General features: G+C 46.3%; 1 protein-coding gene across 14 annotated transcripts in view; it reads left to right on the top strand.

Moving 5' to 3' along the window:
- The window catches only part of LOC138527333 (receptor-interacting serine/threonine-protein kinase 4-like), a 437,375-nt gene that overhangs the window by 91,841 nt on the left and 325,811 nt on the right, over nucleotides 1-19,723 (top strand). For all 14 annotated transcript variants that reach the window (XR_011283901.1, XR_011283902.1, XR_011283899.1 and 11 more), the window contains exon 4: nucleotides 16,181-16,323. Coding sequence is in view for 9 of the 14 variants with exons in the window: in XM_069638392.1 (XP_069494493.1) it covers nucleotides 16,181-16,323 (143 nt within the window). In the remaining 5 variants the exon portion in view is untranslated. The remainder of the gene's footprint in view (nucleotides 1-16,180; nucleotides 16,324-19,723) is intronic.

Genomic DNA, 19,723 nt, shown 5'->3' with positions numbered 1-19,723 from the left:
GGATAATAACCGTTATCACAGTGCTTAAAAGCAGAAGCAATTTGGCTAAAAGCGCTATGTAAGAACACATACTCCCTTTCGACCTGTTATTGGGATAGCTCCCTTACACATGCAGCAGCACATCTCCTCTGCACATGCTAACTGAGCATCTCTTTTCTTCATGCACCAGTGGCACGTGGCCTCCCTGTATGTCCTATTGGCAAATATATTCAGTTCATGCTAATTAAACCGTACATCCCTCCATGGGGTAATGGCCCATCCCTCATGGTATAGCCCAACAGCAAGCGCACATCTTACTACAGCCAGCATAACTATAAATTATACATTACAGAGCAGGTTTACAACAGGCAGCAAGTAAAGGAATAATTGCAGATGTGTTGGCTCCTGCCCCTTTATTTCAGCACTTTGAGGGGAGAGGTGTGGGTGGCTGGTGGCTTGTGAGAGTAAGCCAACCTACCTGACCTCTCTTCCCATGCAGGGGCATAACAAAACCTACATTTCTTGGGGCGGGGGGGGGAATTAAGTTGTGATGGGAGGGGCCACTTCAGAGAATAGGCAGGACAAACTTGAAGGCTCTGCCCCCACTGTTCTACCCAACTCCTCCCATGGTCTGGTGCGGGGAAGAACTATTGAATACTATATTTTAAAGCACAATATGCAGAGAGGTAATGGAAGACTTTCTTGAAAGTAACAGCTTTAAAGTTTTACTGCGTTTGTTCAAGTACATTTTTCTAAGCACACAAAGTAATACATTAACACTGCCAGTTTGGGGGAAAGACTTCCCTCACCTCCCTGCCTATCAAAATTCAAGTGCACACATCCAGGGGTGCACCTAGGCTAAAATGTAGGCTAGGGCTAACACCTCAAATGTTGGGAAAGGCACTAACTTCAGAGACTGTGGAGGAATGGCAAACTTACTTGTGTAGGGGCATCTAACTTCATTACTCAATTACTCACTGTTACAATCAGTTAACTGCTCCCTCCTTTGAGTTTGAAACACCCACTTCTTGCAGAACCTGAAGGTCCTAGAAAGTGTGAAAATGGCAGATGGTGTGCAATGAAAGACTCAATATCCTAGTATAATGGGGCATTGCAGAGTGTGGGGCAGGACTCTGGACGGCCCAAGCACCTTCAGTGGCTGGGAGCAACAGGGGAGAAAATGTAATGTTGGTTCTACCACAGTCCGCTATACTAGAATCTCTGGTGCACTGACTGGCTGGTGGGACTGTCTGCCTGTGAAATCCAGTGTTACAAGAATGGGGGAGGGCCAGTGCAGCAATGATGCAATTCTATGCAGCCGTATTGGAGCCACTAGCAGAGGAGCACCAGTATACACCAATGCGTCCCTACACTTATTAAAACTGTCCTTTTGTAAGGGTGTAAACTTATATGCACTTCAATTTTTGCAATTGAAGTCAGGGTGAGATTACATTATTTGCCCAGCATCACACACTTGCGCTAAACAGCGAAGCTGGGATTTTAACCCGCTCTTTCAATTTGGGCATAGCCACCTTCTTCTGCGCTTTACTTGGACCAAAACCTTTAATTTTTGGGTGTCAAGACCTACAATAATAATGTCCTATAGATCATAACATGTAAATCCTTGTAGCAGCATTTTGTGCCAAAATAATATCACTGTACCTTTATTTTCCACATCCTGCATGGGAAACTAGAAGATGCAAAAGGCAAAACATCCTGGATTTACCCACTTCATTTTCAGTGCTTTAAAAACGCTCCAAAAAATAAGTTTTGCCATAAACTCACTTAGGTTTGGAGATTTGTCACAAACTTCCAGCGTGTTATGTATGGTTATTAAAGAATATTCAACTTATGCTAAAAAGTAAAGTTTGCTTTGATGCCCTCTCAAGCTATTAGATGTTACGGGTATGAACACATTTTAAAAGGGTGCATGCTTTATTGTGTTGCTCGCTTAGATGTCACAGATTTGGTCTTTCAGTTAGAAATTCACCCTCATGTGTAAGAAAGGCCATGCTGCGGACAAAAGAAATGCTACAGTGCCATCTAGTGGTGGAAAGTATTTATTTTAATGAATAAATCAATGCGTACACGGTACGCAGTAGAAAATGAATTCATGTGTATTTGTCATAATTTCATGCATAAAAAGGCTCGATACGCACGTTATCTGCAGGGCTGGGGGTAACCTACAAGTTCTCCACCTCTTACCATCCCCAGACCAATGGTCTGGTTGAGAGATTTAATAAAACTCTCAAAGGCATGCTAGGCGCTTTGGAAGAGCCCCTAAGGAGGAAATGGGATCTCCTCCTGCTATGCCTGCTGTTTGCTTACAGAGGGGTACCTGAAGAGGGTGTTGGTTTCAGCCCCTTTGAGTTACTCTTTGGACATCCCGTGAGGGGGCCCCTTGCCTTGATCAGAGAAGGTTTGGAAGCCACCCTTCAGGTCCCGCCAAGCAAGTGTGGGACTATGCGTTAGGATTCAGACAGAGGATGACACAGATGATGGGTCAGGCAACAGCGAATCTCAAGGCCAGCCAGGAATTGAATAAGTACTGGCATGACCTTAAAGCCTTGCAAGTGGATTGGACTCCGGGACAGGAGGTCCTCGTGATGGAGCCTACCAAGCCTCGAGCTTTGGCAGATAAATTGACTGGACCCTTCAGGATAATCTCCAAGATGGGCGAGGTCAATTATCTGGTTGAGGCTCAAGCCTTTCCACAGGCAAGCAGAAGTCTCATGTCTCTTGCTAGCTTCAGAGCAAGAAGAGGATGAGAGTGAGCCCCTTCCTGATTTGCTGCATAGCAACCCTCATGATGGCTCAATGGAGGGTTGCATCTCTCTCCCGATCTAACGACAGAGCAGCAGAAGGCCTGCAGGGCTTTGCTCCGGCAGTATGCCTCTGTTTTCACTGACACCAGGCCTTACACCGTGGTGTAGGCACGAAATTGACACTGGTGACAGTGTGCCTGTCAAAAGCAGGTGTGCTACTGTATGTCAGATACAGTTAAGAACCACATCCAGGCTGAGGTTGCCAAGATGTTGGATCTGGGCGTTATTGAACCCTCAACCAGTCCCTGGTCCAGCCCAGTGGTCCTTGTCCCCAAGGCAAGTTCCCAGGCAGGTACCAAGGATTGGAGGTACTGTCTGGACTACCGAGGAGTCAATGCCGTCACCAAAACTGACATGCACCCATTGCCCAGGGCTGATGAACTCACGGACACCATAGGTACTGGGAAATTTGTGAGCACCTTTGACCTTACCTAAGGCTATTGGCAAATATCTCTGACGGACCATGCCAAGGAAAAGATGGCATTCTAGACACCTGAGGGACTCTACCAGTTTAGGGTCATGCCTTTTGTGTTGAAGAATGCTCCTGCCACCTTCCAGATATTGTTCAATCATGCACTCAGTGGCCTGGAGGCCTTTTGTGTGGCCTACTTAGATGACATTGCCGTCTACAGTTCCACCTGGTTAGAGCATTTGACACATCTGGATAAGGTGTTGCAGGCCTTGAAAAGGGCTAACCTCACTATCAAGGCCACCAAGTGCCAGATAGCTCAGGGGAAAGTCCCGTATCTTGGTCATGAAGTAGGAGGGGGTCAAATCCAACCTCTCCCCAGTAAAGTACAGGATGTACATGACTGGGAGACTCCCACTACTCAAACCCAGGTGAGAGCCTTTTTGGGCCTCACTGGGTATTATCGCAATTTCATGGCGGACTATGGAACCATAGCTGCACCTCTGACAGCTCTGACTTCACCCAAACAACCTAGGAAGGTTAACTGGACTGAAGACTGTCAGAGGGCCTTTGATGGCTTGAAAGAAAGTCTGTGTAGGGCACCTGTGTTGTGTGTGCCTGACTATAGCTGACTCTTTATCGTCCAGACGGATGCCTGCAACACCGGAATTGGAGCAGTCTTGTCCCAGTTAGATGACAAAGGGAGGGAACATCTGATCATCTTCATCAGTAGACAACCCAAGGGTAGAGAACTTAGGTGGGCTACTGTTGAAAAGGAATGTTTTAGCATAGTTTGGAGCCTTAGGCGTTTTAGGCCCTACCTTGCAGGGTCTACCTTCAAGGTCCAAACAGATCATAAGCCCCTGAAGTGGCTTATGCAGATGAAGGGTGAGAACCCGAAACTGCTCAGGTGGTCCATTAGCCTGCAAGGGCTAGACTTCACCATACAGCATAGACCAGGGAAGAGTCACGATAATGCAGATGGCCTTTCCAGAAGGTATGTTGACCGTCTGGATGAGGGTGTCTATCTCGGGGGAGATTAGGCACCCTAACCTCAGTCTGGGGGGGGGCAGGATATCCTTGTTCTTTAATGCTTTTTATCATGTGTTCAGTCGTGTTTTCCCTGCAGGAGTACATGTGGTACTCCTGGCGGTGCAGCTCTTTTGGTTTGGTGTACAGACCCATGGGATACCCTTATGGCACCCATGGGTGAGGGTACAACCCTGTGCCTCTAGTGTATGTTTTTGGGCACCTTTTGTGTGGCCCACAGAGCAGGGTACGGGCTGGTGGCAGCTCTGTGCTGAATTGACTGGTGCCCTGAGCGTCCTCCATTTTGGGATGCCCAGGCCCTGTCATTGGAACCGGTAGATTCCTGATGGAGACAAGATGGTCCCCGTGGCCTCTTGCCTTCCAACGCCTGTTACCTTGATCTTCCCGAAGTCCCGGGAAGCCCAGACTCTGTCTCTGTCTCTTCCCCCTGACTGGCTGTTGGGTGGAAGTTCCATATATGGTAGTGTGGGGAAGTGCCGACCAGAGTGGCTGGAGCCTTCCCAACAACTGTATGTTGTGGGTACATCTGTGGGTGGGACCTGAGTGAATGGAGTATGTGACGAATATGCACTTCTTGTTCTCGATGTCTGGTTTCTGGTGTTTGTCACAATGACTGAGACAGGCGTGCCCGAAACTGGTATGAATGCAGTGTGCAGTGTTGAATGTCGTGGTACTTGTCCGAATCCACATTCTGTGTTGTGAGTGTCTGGATGGAGAAGAATGGCCTGAATACACCGTGTGCCTGATTGGCTGACAGACTGCTGAATGCCCTTCATAGTGATTGGATGCTCATGTGTGACCCAGTGGAATGAATGGGAGATCAACAGTATATCTGGGGACCTTTCACTGCTAGGAATAATGTTCAGAAGTGTTCAGAGCTGTCCAAACTACCAAGAGTAACTGGAGTGAAACTGACGCTTGACCTTGAAGCCCTGCTGGAAGATAATTGCTGTTGCTCTCCTTCATCAATCTGAAAGCTGCGGTGTCTCCAAGGACTGACCCAGAGAGGACCTGTTAAGTCGCCCTCTTCCCGAGCTACGACGGACCATCGTGCACCAGCTGATCTTTGCCAAAGCTCCCTGGTAGACAGACCTATGACAGGCTGCTGACTGGAGACGGGGACTGCCGCGAAATCCCAAAGAGAAGTGCCTGGACTGTTGTCCGCCACTGTCGACGACTGCCGTCGCCGACTGGGGCGCCGTGTTCCCGTTGCCTAAGAACTCCTGATCCAAAGACGCTCTCGTCTGCATCATCGCCCGTCGGATCCCGCTGAAGAAGGCCAGGCCGACGGGCCGAGGAGTATCCGCAGGTGGGTTTCCCGCCACCCAAAGACCACAGACGCCGACGACTCAACGCCCTTGCTGGGCCACAGTTTTTCAAACTCTTTGCGGTCCTGAACTATCGACACCAAGGTGCCCCGCACGCGTCTTCCTTGTAGGGCGTTTACGCTTCCCCGTCGACGAGCACCGCTAGTAAAGAAGCTGCCACTTCACCGGCATAGTTCACCCTGTTCTCTGTCGAACATTTGACGACCCGTGACTCCTGCCTTAAAGGGAGGGCACTCAAGAAGGGCTGTCGATTCCAAGACGAGGAACGCTACAATGCCAGGTACTTTGGGGTTGCAGAACTATTGGAAAGACTCTTGTGAACAATATATGGACTGGGCTTGTGATATATCTTTATTCTACAGGTTGCCCAGGTGGGGGGGATCTCCACACAGAACTGTGTCTAGGTATTGGGGCCAGTATTCTGACAATTGTTCTAACCAACTGCTTTCCTCTTACATCTATTGTTGGTTTCCTTTACAAACTGATTTGTGTGCCATTTAACCGTACAGTTGATGCACTTTAAAGAGATCTTATAGTAATTGTGGTACCATGTAGATCTGTATATTTGCCATTATAGATAACCGAGTACAAACTGAGTTATCGTGATATTGAACATAACCTTGAATTTTAATTATTTAAAGACTGTGTTTTAACCAATACAGTGTGCGGAAATTCCTTTGTGGGTGCTTGGGGACTACACTGTACTTAAGAATCAGCCTGCATCACCTCCTGAGAAGCTAGGCCTTGATTGCTCGACCACGTACCAATAATAGAGAATCTTGGCTGGGGTCCTCTGTGCCTCTCCTCTGCCATATAGAGAGCCGAAGTACAGACCCCCTCCGGTCCTTCACAACCGGTCTGGAAAGCAATGGCGAAGATTTTTGATATACAAGATCTGCTTTCACTTGCAAACGTTCTAGTTTGCTGATCGCGGGGGATAAAGTCAGACCGGTTCCCTCCACCCACCAGACTAATAAAACATTTTTGGACACTTGCGTTGTGGTTGATTACACGCCATTGGATGAACGCTCCTAAATTGTGTTTCCGTCTGTGATGGAGTATGATGATACCAACTTGCTTGAATGGGATTCACAGTGGAGCTCAAGCAATTCCGTGAAATGTACACCTGCTGTAGCTGAGTGAGGCGCGGAAGCCACCATGACACGGTAATGACTCAGATGCGTTATGGCACTCCCACTAGAGATATGCAATATGTGTGAATAGGATGTGTAATGTTTTTCTGTTCTGGCGGTGATGCCACCCGGCACGGTTTCCTCCCCCTCTGTTCTCCACTTCCTTGTCCGTAACCTTAACTCTGATGTTGGTTGATGGATTAATGTATGGTTAGTTGACATGCTTTCTACTAAAAAAACTTGTGTTAGTGAAATTCATAAATGTCCCAGCAGGATCTAATTGATTCGCCGAGTAAAGTTAAGTTGTTTCTTTAAAAACTCATGTGCACGCAACTCTGATCTGATCGGAGGTTATTCCTCATTCAGGACCTATGCCACATTTAGGCAGGCAGTTACACCTCGGCTGCCCTATTTATTACGCTTCCCTGACAAAGATTCAAGAAGGACTTATATGCGATTCCGTTTGGATCTTATCTTATCCGGATTGGGAACTGGTCTGGTTATAGGGACCTGGTGCAGTGGGAGGGCTGCAGATTCTGTTTAAACCCTGCTGAGAGTGAAACACTAGAACATCTGTTTATGTACTGCAACTTTTTTGGCAAACACAGGCAATGTTGTTTGGGTGCATTTTTGACCTCTTATTCCCCTTTTGAATACCATCTAGTTTGGCTTTGATGTATGCAGGGCAATACTAACTCTATCATGTTAGCAACTGTTAGACTTGTTGTGATGATTGAGGAGCACCTGCTGCCACTAAATGGTGCCATCTTGAGTGGGCAGTTTGTGGAGTACTCTCCTCCACCTAACTAATAATTGTGTAGTAATTTGAACGCTCTTGGTCTCTGATTGTTTGCCTTGCTGTGTTTTCTTTTTTCTTTTGTTCTTTCTTTTATGTTTCAAAGATGCAGTTTTCGTATCAAATCCTTGATGTAAATATGTGAACATCTTTTTTGTGGGAGTAATGAATATTGGGGGCTGTTTTGTTCTTTTATGTGGGTCTGTAACATGTTTTTAAACGTTTTGTCATGTGTTAAATGTTTTAACATATGATTTTTTTTTCTTTCTTTTGTGTCTTCATCAATACTTGATCATGTATTTTTATGTGATAAGCAAAATTTGTAAAGGTGTAAATTAATTTTTTGCAACCAAAACAAATAAATACATTTTATAAAGACTGTGTTTTAACTAAAAAAAAAACACAGTTTTGAATTAATATGGCATTAATCCCCCGTTCCAAGCACGGAATGGCGGGGAGGGGGGGTTATAGCCCAAGTTATCGGCCCAGCCGAAGCGAGGGTGGATAACGAGGGCACCCGGGCCGTTACCCCTCATTTCAGCAGCACTTGGAACGGGGGATCAAGGCTATTAGCGCCCCGGGTTGCCAAAGTGGTAACGCAGCATGCTAAAATAATTATATTTTCCTTCGTTCAGTGGGACGCCGCATGCATCCTGTTGAATGAAAGAAATTGCGTTTCCAAGATGGCCACCATGGAAAGGGCAGCAGGGCTCCGTACAGAGCCCTTCTTCCCTTTTTATGGCGGCCTGCAGGAGCAGAGAGAAAGGTGCGCCGGGGAGTGCTGCTGCTGCAGAAATACGGTAAGCATAGCGGGGTAAACAAGAAAAAAAACAGGTTGAGGGTGGACGGAAGATGACGGCAGGGGGAGATGATTGTCAGACGCAATGAAACACGCTCAAGTCTGCATTCCTAGCCACCTAATTGGCTGGCTCCCCCGCCAAGGTGCCAATAGGCATTCATTGTGTATAATTCTACTTTTAATTCTTCACCCCCTGCTTGTTATGCACTATTTCCATATCCATTTTAGGACATGGTTATCCATAAACAGAACACACCTTGCTGGTTCTCTTCTGGAGTCTGATAATATCCATAATGATGCTTTGCATTTAAACTATTAATAACCCTCTATAGAATTTTGATAATCTCAAATGCAAAGCATTGCTGACCTGCCGAATGATACCAGTACTATCTTAATGAATATACTCGAGTCATGCTGATTTGTAATGATACTGTCACTTTTCAAGTTGGCTGGTTGGAGGAGTAAACGGATATTAGGTTGTATGGATAGATGTGTTGCTGGGGAGATGAGTAAGTGGATGAATGGTAGTGTCCAAGTATGTGGATAGTGCAAATGGTGGCTCACTTGGCTGAGGGATCTCCGAGTGAGTCGGTGAGCTGGATGAGTGGGTGGGCGTGCAGGTGGATGTGACTGGTTCAGTTGGCAGATGGATGTGTGAGTGGGTGAATCAGTAGATTAGGGAGTGAGTGGGAGTTGTGAGAAACCTGAGGGTATCCTCACTTGTACTCCCCCTGGATCCTCTGTTCAGGTGGCCAGGGAAAGGCTATCGCTTTTGAAACCCAACCTTGGGGGTGGAGAAGCGAGGGAGCATCACCTGGGTGGAGGGACCTTGAAGATTGGGAGTGGTATGCCCATAGGTGAGATGTGGTATCCCCCTTTCCCTATTGAAGACCAACCTAACCCTCCCCTGGCTTTTATGAGCTATTGTAGAATCGCTCCCCTCATTCCCTCACATTGTAGCTTTGGCGCTACTGAGATGAGGAAGAGGCGACTATGCGTAATGAACACTAAGACTTCATTTCACCACTTTGGTACTGGGACGAGGAAGATTTCTGCACAGTACTTGCAAGGTCAGGCATGGCCCTTTTAATGACTGTCAGGCAAACCAAATTGGAAATTCACGCCTGCAACCTGTCAAGTGCTTGCAGCTGTATAAAGGGACACGAGTGGAACAGATAAAAGAGCCACAGGGAGGCCTGTGTAGGAGAGACCAGGGGACCCTTTCCATGAGGAGGCAGCCGTAGTGGGACCTTGGGAGGAGCCAGGACGCTGGCCGACATCCTAGAGGTGTGGGAGCCTCTGTGACAGAGATCGGGCAGCTGGGGCTGCGAGCAAGCAGGAAAGAAAGAGGACAGCGTCCGCGTCCACGCAGAAGCAGCAAAGTTGCCGGCGTATGCCTGATTCCAACTGGCGTGCGAGCGGGGCTCGCAGAGGTTGGAGTGCCAGACTGAGAAGCGAAAGGAAGCAGCATGAGTCGCCGGATGCTGAAGACCAGTGAGAGCCACTCCGAAGCCGGGACACTCGCTGCGCATGAATAACGAAGCGCCGTATGAATGAAAGGTATATACCAAGATGAGTTATTATTGAATACCAAACTGAATGAAAACCTGAAATTAAACATGTTGAATACTAAGCTGAAATACAACTTTACAGGCAAAGCAAATAGCTAATGAGTCAAGAGGGAAAGAGCCCACATAAAAGCAACCTATGGGAAAAAGAACAAGTGTGCAAGAGTGCAACAAAAGGTGGGGCATGAACAAGACCACCACAAAGAGAATCTTATGAATGAATGTATTGCGTCAAGGCCAAAGACTGACAAGAGGTGTGTAATACGTTATGGCAAAGCCACATGGCTAACTAGTAGAAGCCAGAAGAGTATAAAACTGCACATAAAGTCAAGAGGCCGACAAAGATGAACTAAATGCATGGGAATCTGTACACGGGGGCAAATGCAGAAGAGCGTGTGTTGGCTGAAGAACCTAGGGGTCCTGGTTGCGTGACCTGTGATGTGTGGATGGTGTGGTCTGACAACTGCACCCAGACTAGTGAGCCCTGCATTGCTAAAGCCAAAGACATTGTGAAACAAACCAAGAAGGAGCACTGAGCTGGTGACGCAAACCAGAAGGTGGGTCAGGTTGACCTAGAGTTAAGTTGAACTTTGAACGACTGAAAAAAACATTGGTTGCTACGTTGAAGTCTTGGGGAAGGGAACCCTGAGACTTGATTAACTGAAAAGTGTTGTCTTGAGAACGGAGCCTCAATACTCCTTTTCATTTGAACTGTTACTTTGAACTTGGGGAAGGGAACCATGAGGATAGTGGGCAACTGTTTGAACTTAAGCAAGATAATCTTAAAACTTATGTCTTAAGACTTAAGATTTTCTTGAACTTGGGGTAAGGGAGCTAAAGAGGAGGTTAAGAGCTGGAAGAAGGTCAGAACCTTGTGTTGAACACCATTTCTTTTATGATTGCCATCCCTACACATTGTTTAGCTTTCATTGTGAGGGCAAGCATAGGCTTTGGACACAGACAGACTTTTAAGTTCAACTCTTTGACTCAGATTTTCCTTTGTTTTGTTCAGGTAGGGAAACCCACCTTAGTATAGGGAAAGCTAGGCCTTCTACCATCCTGACATTTAAGTTAATTAACTATTTTGTTGTGAACTTTGAAACTGTTGTCTGTGTCTTGCTTCATGATGCCTTCACAGTGAGTTAGTGGGTGAATGTGTAACTGGTTGAGTTGACAGATGGATGTCCGAGTGGGTGAATCTGTAGATTAGGGAGTGAGTGAGTGAGTGGGTGAGCAGGTGGATGTGTGACTGGTTCAGTTGGGAGATGGTTATGCGAGTGGGTGAATCTGTAGATTAGGGAGTGAGTGAGTGAGTGGGTGAGCAGGTGGATGTGTGACTGGTACAGGAGGGAGATGGATATGCGAGTGGGTGAATCTGTAGATTGAGTGAGTGGGTGGGTGAGCAGGTGGATGTGTGACTGGTTCAGTTACGATGTGGATGTGCGAGTGGTGAATCTGTAGATTCGGGAGTGAATAGGTGGGTGAGCGGTGAATGTGTGACTGGTTCAGTAGGGAGGTGGATGTGCGAGTGGTGAATCAGTAGATTAGGGAGTGAGTAGGTGGGTGAGCGGTGAATGTGTGACTGGTTCAGTTGGGAGGTGGATGTGCGAGTGGTGAATCAGTAGATTAGGGAGTGAGTAGGTGGGTGAGCGGTGAATGTGTGACTGGTTCAGTTGGGAGGTGGATGTGCGAGTGGTGAATCAGTAGATTACGGAGTGAGTAGGTGGGTGAGCGGTGAATGTGTGAATGGGTCAGTTGGGAGGTGGATGTGCAAGTGGTGAATCAGTAGATTAGGGAGTGAGTAGGTGGGTGAGCGGTGAATGTGTGACTGGTTGATTTGGCGGTTACATGATTGTGGATCTTTACATTGGTGCTGTGAAGGCATCATGAAGTACGACACAGACAACAGACTTCAAGTTTCAACAAAAGAGGTTTATTTAACTAAAAGGTCAGGATGGTTGAAGGCATAATGTGCCATATTCTAATGTGGGTTTTCCCTACCAGAATGAAACTAAGGAAAGTCTTTGTCAAAGAGTTCAACTTAAAATTCTGTTTGTGTCCACAACCTATCCTTGCCCTTGCAAATATATAAAACCAATGTGTAGGGATATCAAACTCAAAAGTAACGATGTTTAACTCAAGGTTCTGAGCCTCTTCCTGCTCACAGCTTTCTCTGAGTTCCCCTTCACTAAGCATAAGAAAGTTCCATAAAAGAAGAGTCTCAAAAGTTACCTTCTTCAGTTCAAGGCAATATAGTTCAAGACCAATCCTTGGGTTTCCCTTCCCCAAGTTTTAAGTGGTGCAACCCAGGACAAAAGGGTCTCAGGATTCTGTTCCCACGACAACAAATGTAGTTCAAAAGTGTTGCAGTGGTTTTGCTGAGCTATTCTTGTGATGTCGTCAGCTCTCACCAATTAGGATTCTCTGGTCTAGACGCAGTTGTCAGACCACATGGTCCACCCATCACAGGTCGCACAACCAGCTTCCCTGGAGTTTTCAGCCCAACATACAAGTTCCTTGGCAGTTGTTCCTGTGCGCCAAATCACCCTTACTTGACTCTGCTGTTTTGGTCTCCTGGCTCTTAGGGTGTAATTGTATATCATTTGGCGTTTCCTGGATTGCCTAGTGGCCCTGCCACCATGTATCACACACCCTTTGCCAAGTAGTTGTCTTGCCACACTGCATGCATTCATTAAAGTTCATTGTTCCTGCTTTCTTTAGTCTTTACTGTAGTCAATTGTATGGTTAGATGTAATTCACTGTCCAACACAGCTTTACTATGATTTAAGTTTCAATTCAGAGTTCAAAAGTATTCTTGTGTTTCTTAATCAAATTAAAATTGGAAGGCACACTTGTCTCAAGGTTAGGGTGTTTTAAAGTTTGCAATTCAATGTGCTTGTTTAATTATTCAGTGGGAAGTTTCCCTATAATGCAGTGTTCAAAAGTCAGTCTCATATAGGTTGGTATTCAGAATATCTGCATTTCCTTGTAATGTACGTTTTCATATAGCTCGATGTTCAGCATACCTTGGTTTCTTACAATGTTAAGGTTTCATGTAGTTCGGTATTCAGTATACCCTGGTTTCTTGAAATATTACATTTTTAATATAGTTTGACACTCAGTAGGTGGACGGGCACTTGCCTGTAGTCATGTTCATAGCTCCCTGGTTCTGGTGGGTCCCTCCGACACTCGCACGCGGTCTGCTCCTGCTCCCGATGGCTTCTGCTGCAGGTTCCCCTCCGCTTCTGGGCGGGTATAAGGAAGGCATGGTATCAAACAGTAAGACAGACACAAGTGATCACAATTCAAGGGTATTTATTGAACTTCAATTGGGTTTGAAAAACGCCTATCTTATCCTAAATCTAAAGATGGGAGCAAGCTACGACCATCAACTAATAACACAGTCCTAGTGGTGTCTTGTCACCTGCTGGCTGCACTACCACTGTTTGTTGCTTTCATTATTTATTAATTTATTATTTATCTGATTCTCCTTGCTCCGCACTCTCCTTTTTCTCTCTCCTTTTTCTCTCTCCTTCCATGCACTTTCCCCCCCTTCCCCTCTCCCATGCACTTGCGTGTTCTAAATGTCACTGGGCCTAGTAAGATTGTTGTTTTGTTCTCCCCTGTTCCCCTTCCCTTGTCTTGTCGCGCTCTGAAACACTTGTGTATGAGCGCAATAGAAATAAAATATCAATTACATTCAATTCATTTTCAAAGGTCCTATAGTGATAATACTATTGCCAATCCTTGCCTCTAAATACAAATAGTGTGGGAAACAATGTTATACAAAAGAAAAGTGTTCCGGAAATTATATGTTGGTATATCTGAGCCATTAGCTCCCATTCCCACGTTTTCAGCATGGTACAAGGTGGCAAACTCAAATTTAGCACACTCTCTGGTTTGTTCAGCACGAGGATGCAGTTCAAAACCTCAGCATCAGGACCTTCTGTGGCAAAGTCTTTGCCATTCAAAGTCTCTTATTCCCGAGGGCCTGATGTGACAAACATTAAAGTTCCTTTCTTCTTAGGATTTCACAAGTGCACAATTTCTCTCGTGATTCACAATTCACCTCGGGGCCCCCTCTGCTGGGCTCAGACCCACTTTAACACAATGTACTTTGGATTTTTCACATATCCAATTCCTCGGGTAGTTCGCTGTTCACCATGGGTCCTCCTCTGCCGGTCTCAGACCCACCTTTAACACAAAACCTTCAATTAGTCTCCCTCTGACGGGCTCGGACCAATTTTTCTACTTTTCAAACTTTCATTACTTCATCAAAATCGAAGATTGTGTGCAGGAATTCACTCGAACCGTCGCAGAACCACTTTGATTCACTATTCTTTGCCGATATGGAACTTTCTTTCAACTTTTCATTTCTGTCACTCCTCAGTTAGGTACCTTACAAAGACCTTCGATTGAGTACCCACATGGTGCCAGTCCACTCTGTCAAAGGTATCGTATCTTGGTTTCAAAGTTCAATCACTCATCAGCAGTTCAACTTTACTTGCGTCTTTTATCACAGACGTTTTAACAATGTTCGTTCCAGCGCTCGCCATAGAATGTTGCTGCTTGCAACCTTGGCTTCAACACAAACCGGTCTTGTATCGGTCTCCCCAACTCACAGGCTGTGTTGATTTCACTGACGCTGCTATGTTCTTGGAGCCAAGGATGGTACTACAGCGGCTGGTGATTCTCCCTGCCTTGATTATTGATGCAGGAGGGCCCCAGGTTCTCTGACACACAATACAGGATTCTTCCGTCTAGTTTCCTGGTCTTACTCTTTCTAATCTCCAGAACTCTGGAAAGTAACGATTCTTTGTCTAAAAGGTCAAGGGAACTTCCCTCCTTGCGATCCCCTTTTGTTTTGCCATCTTTTACCTCTCATTCAGCTGCCATGTCGAAACTGCCGTTTCCTCATGCGCTTTGCCTCGCTCAGGGTGTGCTCTTGTGCTCCGCCTTTTATCCATGTAGGGAAACTTGATGGGAGTCAGGTGTATGTGATGGTCAATAATTTCCTGGCCTCGTCTGACCATTGCATTGGAACACATCAGGTATACTGCTCGGGTGTTAGTCTGTTTTCTCTCATAACAGGCTGTCTGTGAGAAAGTGTTTGTGCTGCAAAGGGGGGTGAAGTTCGTAAATATCCTACCTGGTAGGATGGGGTAAAGGTTTTTACAGGGAAGGGGATACCGCGTCTCACCATCCGGTGTCCCACTCCCTGAAGACCCCTCACCCAGGTGATCCTCCTGCACTGGTCCACCCCGAGGAACTGGATCCAAACGCGATGGCTGTGTCCTGGCCACCTGGATGAAAGATCTTCGGGGACTACAGCAGGGAAGACCGGCGATGCGAGCCCTACTCGCATTGCCGCTTCTTAGGAACACAGACAGTGTTATTTGAGGACTGTGTCTGCCGGCGTCCTTGTTTGGCATCCAGTTCCACCTCGGCTGTGCCACGATGAGTGGGTCCCGTGCTGGTCTCTCTGCTTCTCTGTTGCAACTCTCTTTGCTGGTTCGCCTTGTGGTTTCTCGCTCTCCTAGTTGGTCGCTCAATTTATGCACCTGCAGCCCTCTTAACAGGCTGCAGGTGTGTCAGGCAAATTAAACCTTCCTGACCATAGTCAGGCAGACATGCCTGAGCTTCCCAGTGTTTGGGATGCAGCTTCCACATCTCAGTACCTAAGTGGTGAAGAGGGGCAATCTTCATTACTCTCAGTTGCCTCTTCTTTGTCCCAGTACTATCAGGTGTTGTGTGTGGAATCATGAGGGGAATTGGCTTGTAACAGCCTATGAAAGTTGGGAAGAGTTAGGTTGACCTTTACTAGGAAAACAGGAATGCCATGTATTGCCTAGGGGCATCCCACCCCCAATCCTCAAGGACCCTCCACCCAGGTGACCCTCCCTCACTTCTCCACCCCCAGGGTCAGGATCCAAAAGTGATGGCCTTTCCCTGGCCAACTTCGTAGAGGATCCAAGGGGAGTAGGAGTGAGAATACCCTCAGGTTTCTCACAGTGCCTAAATGAATGTTCATATAATTCTGCCTTAGACCTGAAATTAAATGAGCATTACAGCAGACGATCTTCATTTATACTGAAAAATGCTTATGCAGTTTTATTCAAGTTGTAAAGTCTCTCAAATTCCGAAAGCCACTCACTATTCCTCTATGGATCCTAGGGAAATGCACTTTCAATAGGTTGCATCTAGATCTGTGGGCAAATCAACTCCCAAAAATTCTGTGAAGTACAATGTTTCAGGCTCTTGTGTTTGCATTTATACTTTTAACTATTTTGCAGTTGACTGACTTTGGGTTATCCAAATTGAAAAGTATAACCTGGTCAAGCAGTGGAGGTGGTGTTGGAGGAACCTTGCCTTACAAGCCCCCTGAGTCGCTGAAAGATATCAACTATACTCCAACAGAACCCTTCGACGTCTACAGGTAAGAAGAGTAGGTCTTTGGAGAATCTGCTTGCTTTCCTCTCATTCTCTGGGTTAATACTACTGCTACAAGGTACATGTTCAACATGCTGGTCCCTGCTGTGAAGGTATCGAGCAAGACACAGACAGCAGACTTACATTTCAAATGAACACACTATATTAAATCAAATGTCAGGATGGTTGAATGCCTAACTTGCCCTACGCTAAGGTGGGATTTCTCTATCGGAATAAAACGAAGGGAAGTCTGAGTCAAATAATCCCACTTGAAAGTCTGTCTGTGTACACAACCTATACTTGCCCTCACTATTTAGACTAACCATTTGTTGTTAATAACCAAAGAAGCAGTATTCAGCTTTATTCAGTGCTCCTTCCAGCTCTGAGCTCTCTTTCCCCAAATGTAAGAAAGTCCCACAAAAGTCTCAAGAGGACCTCTCTCGAGCTCCAGGCAACATAGTTCAAGATAATCTTGGGGGTTCCCTTTGCCCAGTCTCAGGCAACGCAGTTCCACACAAAAAGGGGTCTTGAGACCTTGTGCTCAAGACAACATGAACAGGTTTTTCAGCCTCCGGGCTCCCTTCCCCAAGACTTTAACTACACCTTTTGTACTTTTCTTCGTTCTTTTTACCAGTTGGTTTTCCCAATATCCTGGGTCTTCAGTATTCAGGATTCAGTGGTCTAGGTGCAGTTGTCCACCCATTACAGGTCACACGAGCAGGATCCCTGGGCTCTTCAGCCCCCTGCCGGTTCCTTCAGTATTCAAAATGCACTTTTGTAGTTAAATGTAAGTTTGCTTTAAGTTTGATATTCAAAATGCACAGACCGGCACTCACCTGTGGTCTGATTCAGAGCTCCATAGTGCCTCTTTGCCCTTCCTAAACTCACAACCGGTCTGCTCCTTCTCCTGTGCGGACCGTTGCTTGCCTGCGGTCTGCATCAGAGCTCCCTGGAGTGTCTGTGTGTCCCTCTGACACTCACCAGCAGTCTGCTCCTTCTCCCTGCAGTTCCCATTGTTTCCCCTGCTCGGCTGCCTGGTGCTTCTTTCTTCGCCCCGGTTCTCCTCCTGCTTTCGGCTGGACTCGGTCGGCCAGTGGCATAACACAAAATTCCGGGGCCCCCCCCCCTGCGAGCCATGCTGAGGGGGCCCCCCAACTCGGCAACAAATCACAGGTCGCACCACACTCCGGGCCGGCCTAGGTTACCATGCTTGCGCAATACGCATGAACGTGCTGCTGCAGGGATACCCTGCACTCTGCCTTAGGAGAAAGATATAAATATGTGTTTTAATGCATTACACAGCACACTTTATGAGAAAAAATGGCTAAAAGGCCAGAGCGTTTGCAATTGTTTTGTGGGGTAACACCAATCCAAAAATCCAATACATGCAAGTCACCAACAGTGCACAGGAACATTAATGCTTTAATTAACATAATGCTTTGCTATTAAAAATGCCATACCACAATGAAAACATGTCCAACTGGCTGCCCAATGTAGACCAGTCTAGACACGTAATAACATATTACAGTAAAGCATGCCAGTCCACATTTAACATACCTAGACTGGTTGCACCAAAATGTAGTTGAAGCAATAACAATTATCATGCTTATATCAGAGATGCCCAGAAAAATATACACTGCTGCAGTAAGAAATGGCTAGACTGGCAGCACCCAAATGCCAGTCTAGCCAGGTAATGACACTTAGCAGGACTGCTTTATCAGAGATGACCAGTTAAAAAAAAAAGTCAAGCCAAACTAATAAATGACTAGACTGGCTGCACCAAAATGCTTCTCTAGCCACTAATGCCATATGTCATGCCTGCTTAGCCTGGACATGGATAACCATTACGATTTAGTGCACAATCCCTGTCCCACCCTAGCCCCACACACACATCCTCTCTCCCTCCCAGCTCTCGTCCCAACCCCCAAAATCAGCTTCTCGGCCCAGAATTACCTCCACATCTCTTTTCCTTGTAAGTACTGGGATGAGGATGAGTGGGACTAGGAGTAATGAAGAGTACAGGTAATTAAGCCAGGCATTACCTCCATGTACCTCTACCTCATCCCAGAACTTGTGTATGAGTCAAAGTGCTTCATACACAAGTACTGCGACGAGGAATAACATGGCTATCAGTAATGAAGATAACCAATAAGTAACCAAGGATTAAACACAATTAGTGGCACAACACCATTGAGCTAACTGGGCTTCAGCCCTCTCCAATTGAAATTTAGGGCTGTGTTGACTCGACCTGGCTGATTTATAGAGCAAAGGCCCAGCAATAACTAACGTAAAGCATTTATCTGTTAGTACCTGCATTCAAATGCTTAATTCTTATGACAATTGAAATCTTGATGTGGGTTTACTACTTGCATGCCAGGGTAGAGGGGGGACAGGAGACCGCGTATTCTCACAGCAGTCCGTAAGTGGGTGCTTTTCAACTAGAGAGAGTTTACTGCTTGTAACATTGAAGCTGCACTGAAATAGTCTCATTAGAATGCATAAAGAAGTTACATGGCCCACATAAATAAGTTTGTTCATCCCCCACCGCCCGTGAAGTTAGCACCTCTCCCAACATTTGAAGGGTTTGCACCCCCGCATCCCTCCGAAATGTAGGTATCATTGCACCCCTGAACATAAGCACACACCATTCACCATACACACACATGCACACCCAGCCACCCGTACATTTAAATGTGCACCCTTTCAACACACTCACACAGGCATGCATCATGGAGTTGAGGGGATCCCTATTACTTCAAAAAGAAATGGCTTGTTTTTGAAGTCACTCTGACTTCATAAAGAAATTATTTCTGTGAAGGACCCAACCATAATGGAAATAATTTCTTTATGAAGGCAGCAGAATGACTTCAAAAAGAAACTATTTCTTATTGAAGTCATGAAGCTCCCCCATCCCATGACATGGAGGCCTCCAGCCTAGAGGCTTCCATGTCATGGGGTGGGGGGAACCTTCAGACTTCAAAAAGAAATAGTTTATTTTTCATTCTGCCTTCATAAAAATATTATTTCTGTTCCGCTGCAACAGAAATAATTTCTTTAGGCAGAGTGACTAAAACAACATCTTTTTTTGTTGTTGTCCAATGGGGCGCCCTTCCCAAGCAATGTGGTTACGCTAGTGCGGGCAGCGTCCTCTGTTATCCTGGTCTGCTGGCGTCCTGGTTCAGCTTCCAGTCCCCCCCGGCTGCCTCCTCGAAGAGCGGGTCCCCTGCTGGTGTCTGCCACGCCAGCTTCCCTGCATCTCCTTCTCTCACTCACTTGGGTGTTCCCAGTCTCTCAATTTATGTACCTCCTTCTAACAGGCTGCAGGTGTGCCTGGTCAATTGAATCTGCCTGACCATAATTAGGAAGACATGCCTGACCTTCCCAAGGCTCGTGAGGCAGCTTCCTTG

The sequence above is a fragment of the Ambystoma mexicanum genome, chromosome 14 (genome assembly GCF_040938575.1).
Source record: "Ambystoma mexicanum isolate Mex_15411 chromosome 14, UKY_AmexF1_1, whole genome shotgun sequence".
Classification (NCBI taxonomy): Eukaryota; Metazoa; Chordata; class Amphibia; order Caudata; family Ambystomatidae; genus Ambystoma; species Ambystoma mexicanum.
Note: the sequence above shows the minus strand (reverse complement) of the source record. Positions and strands in the feature narration are given on the sequence as shown.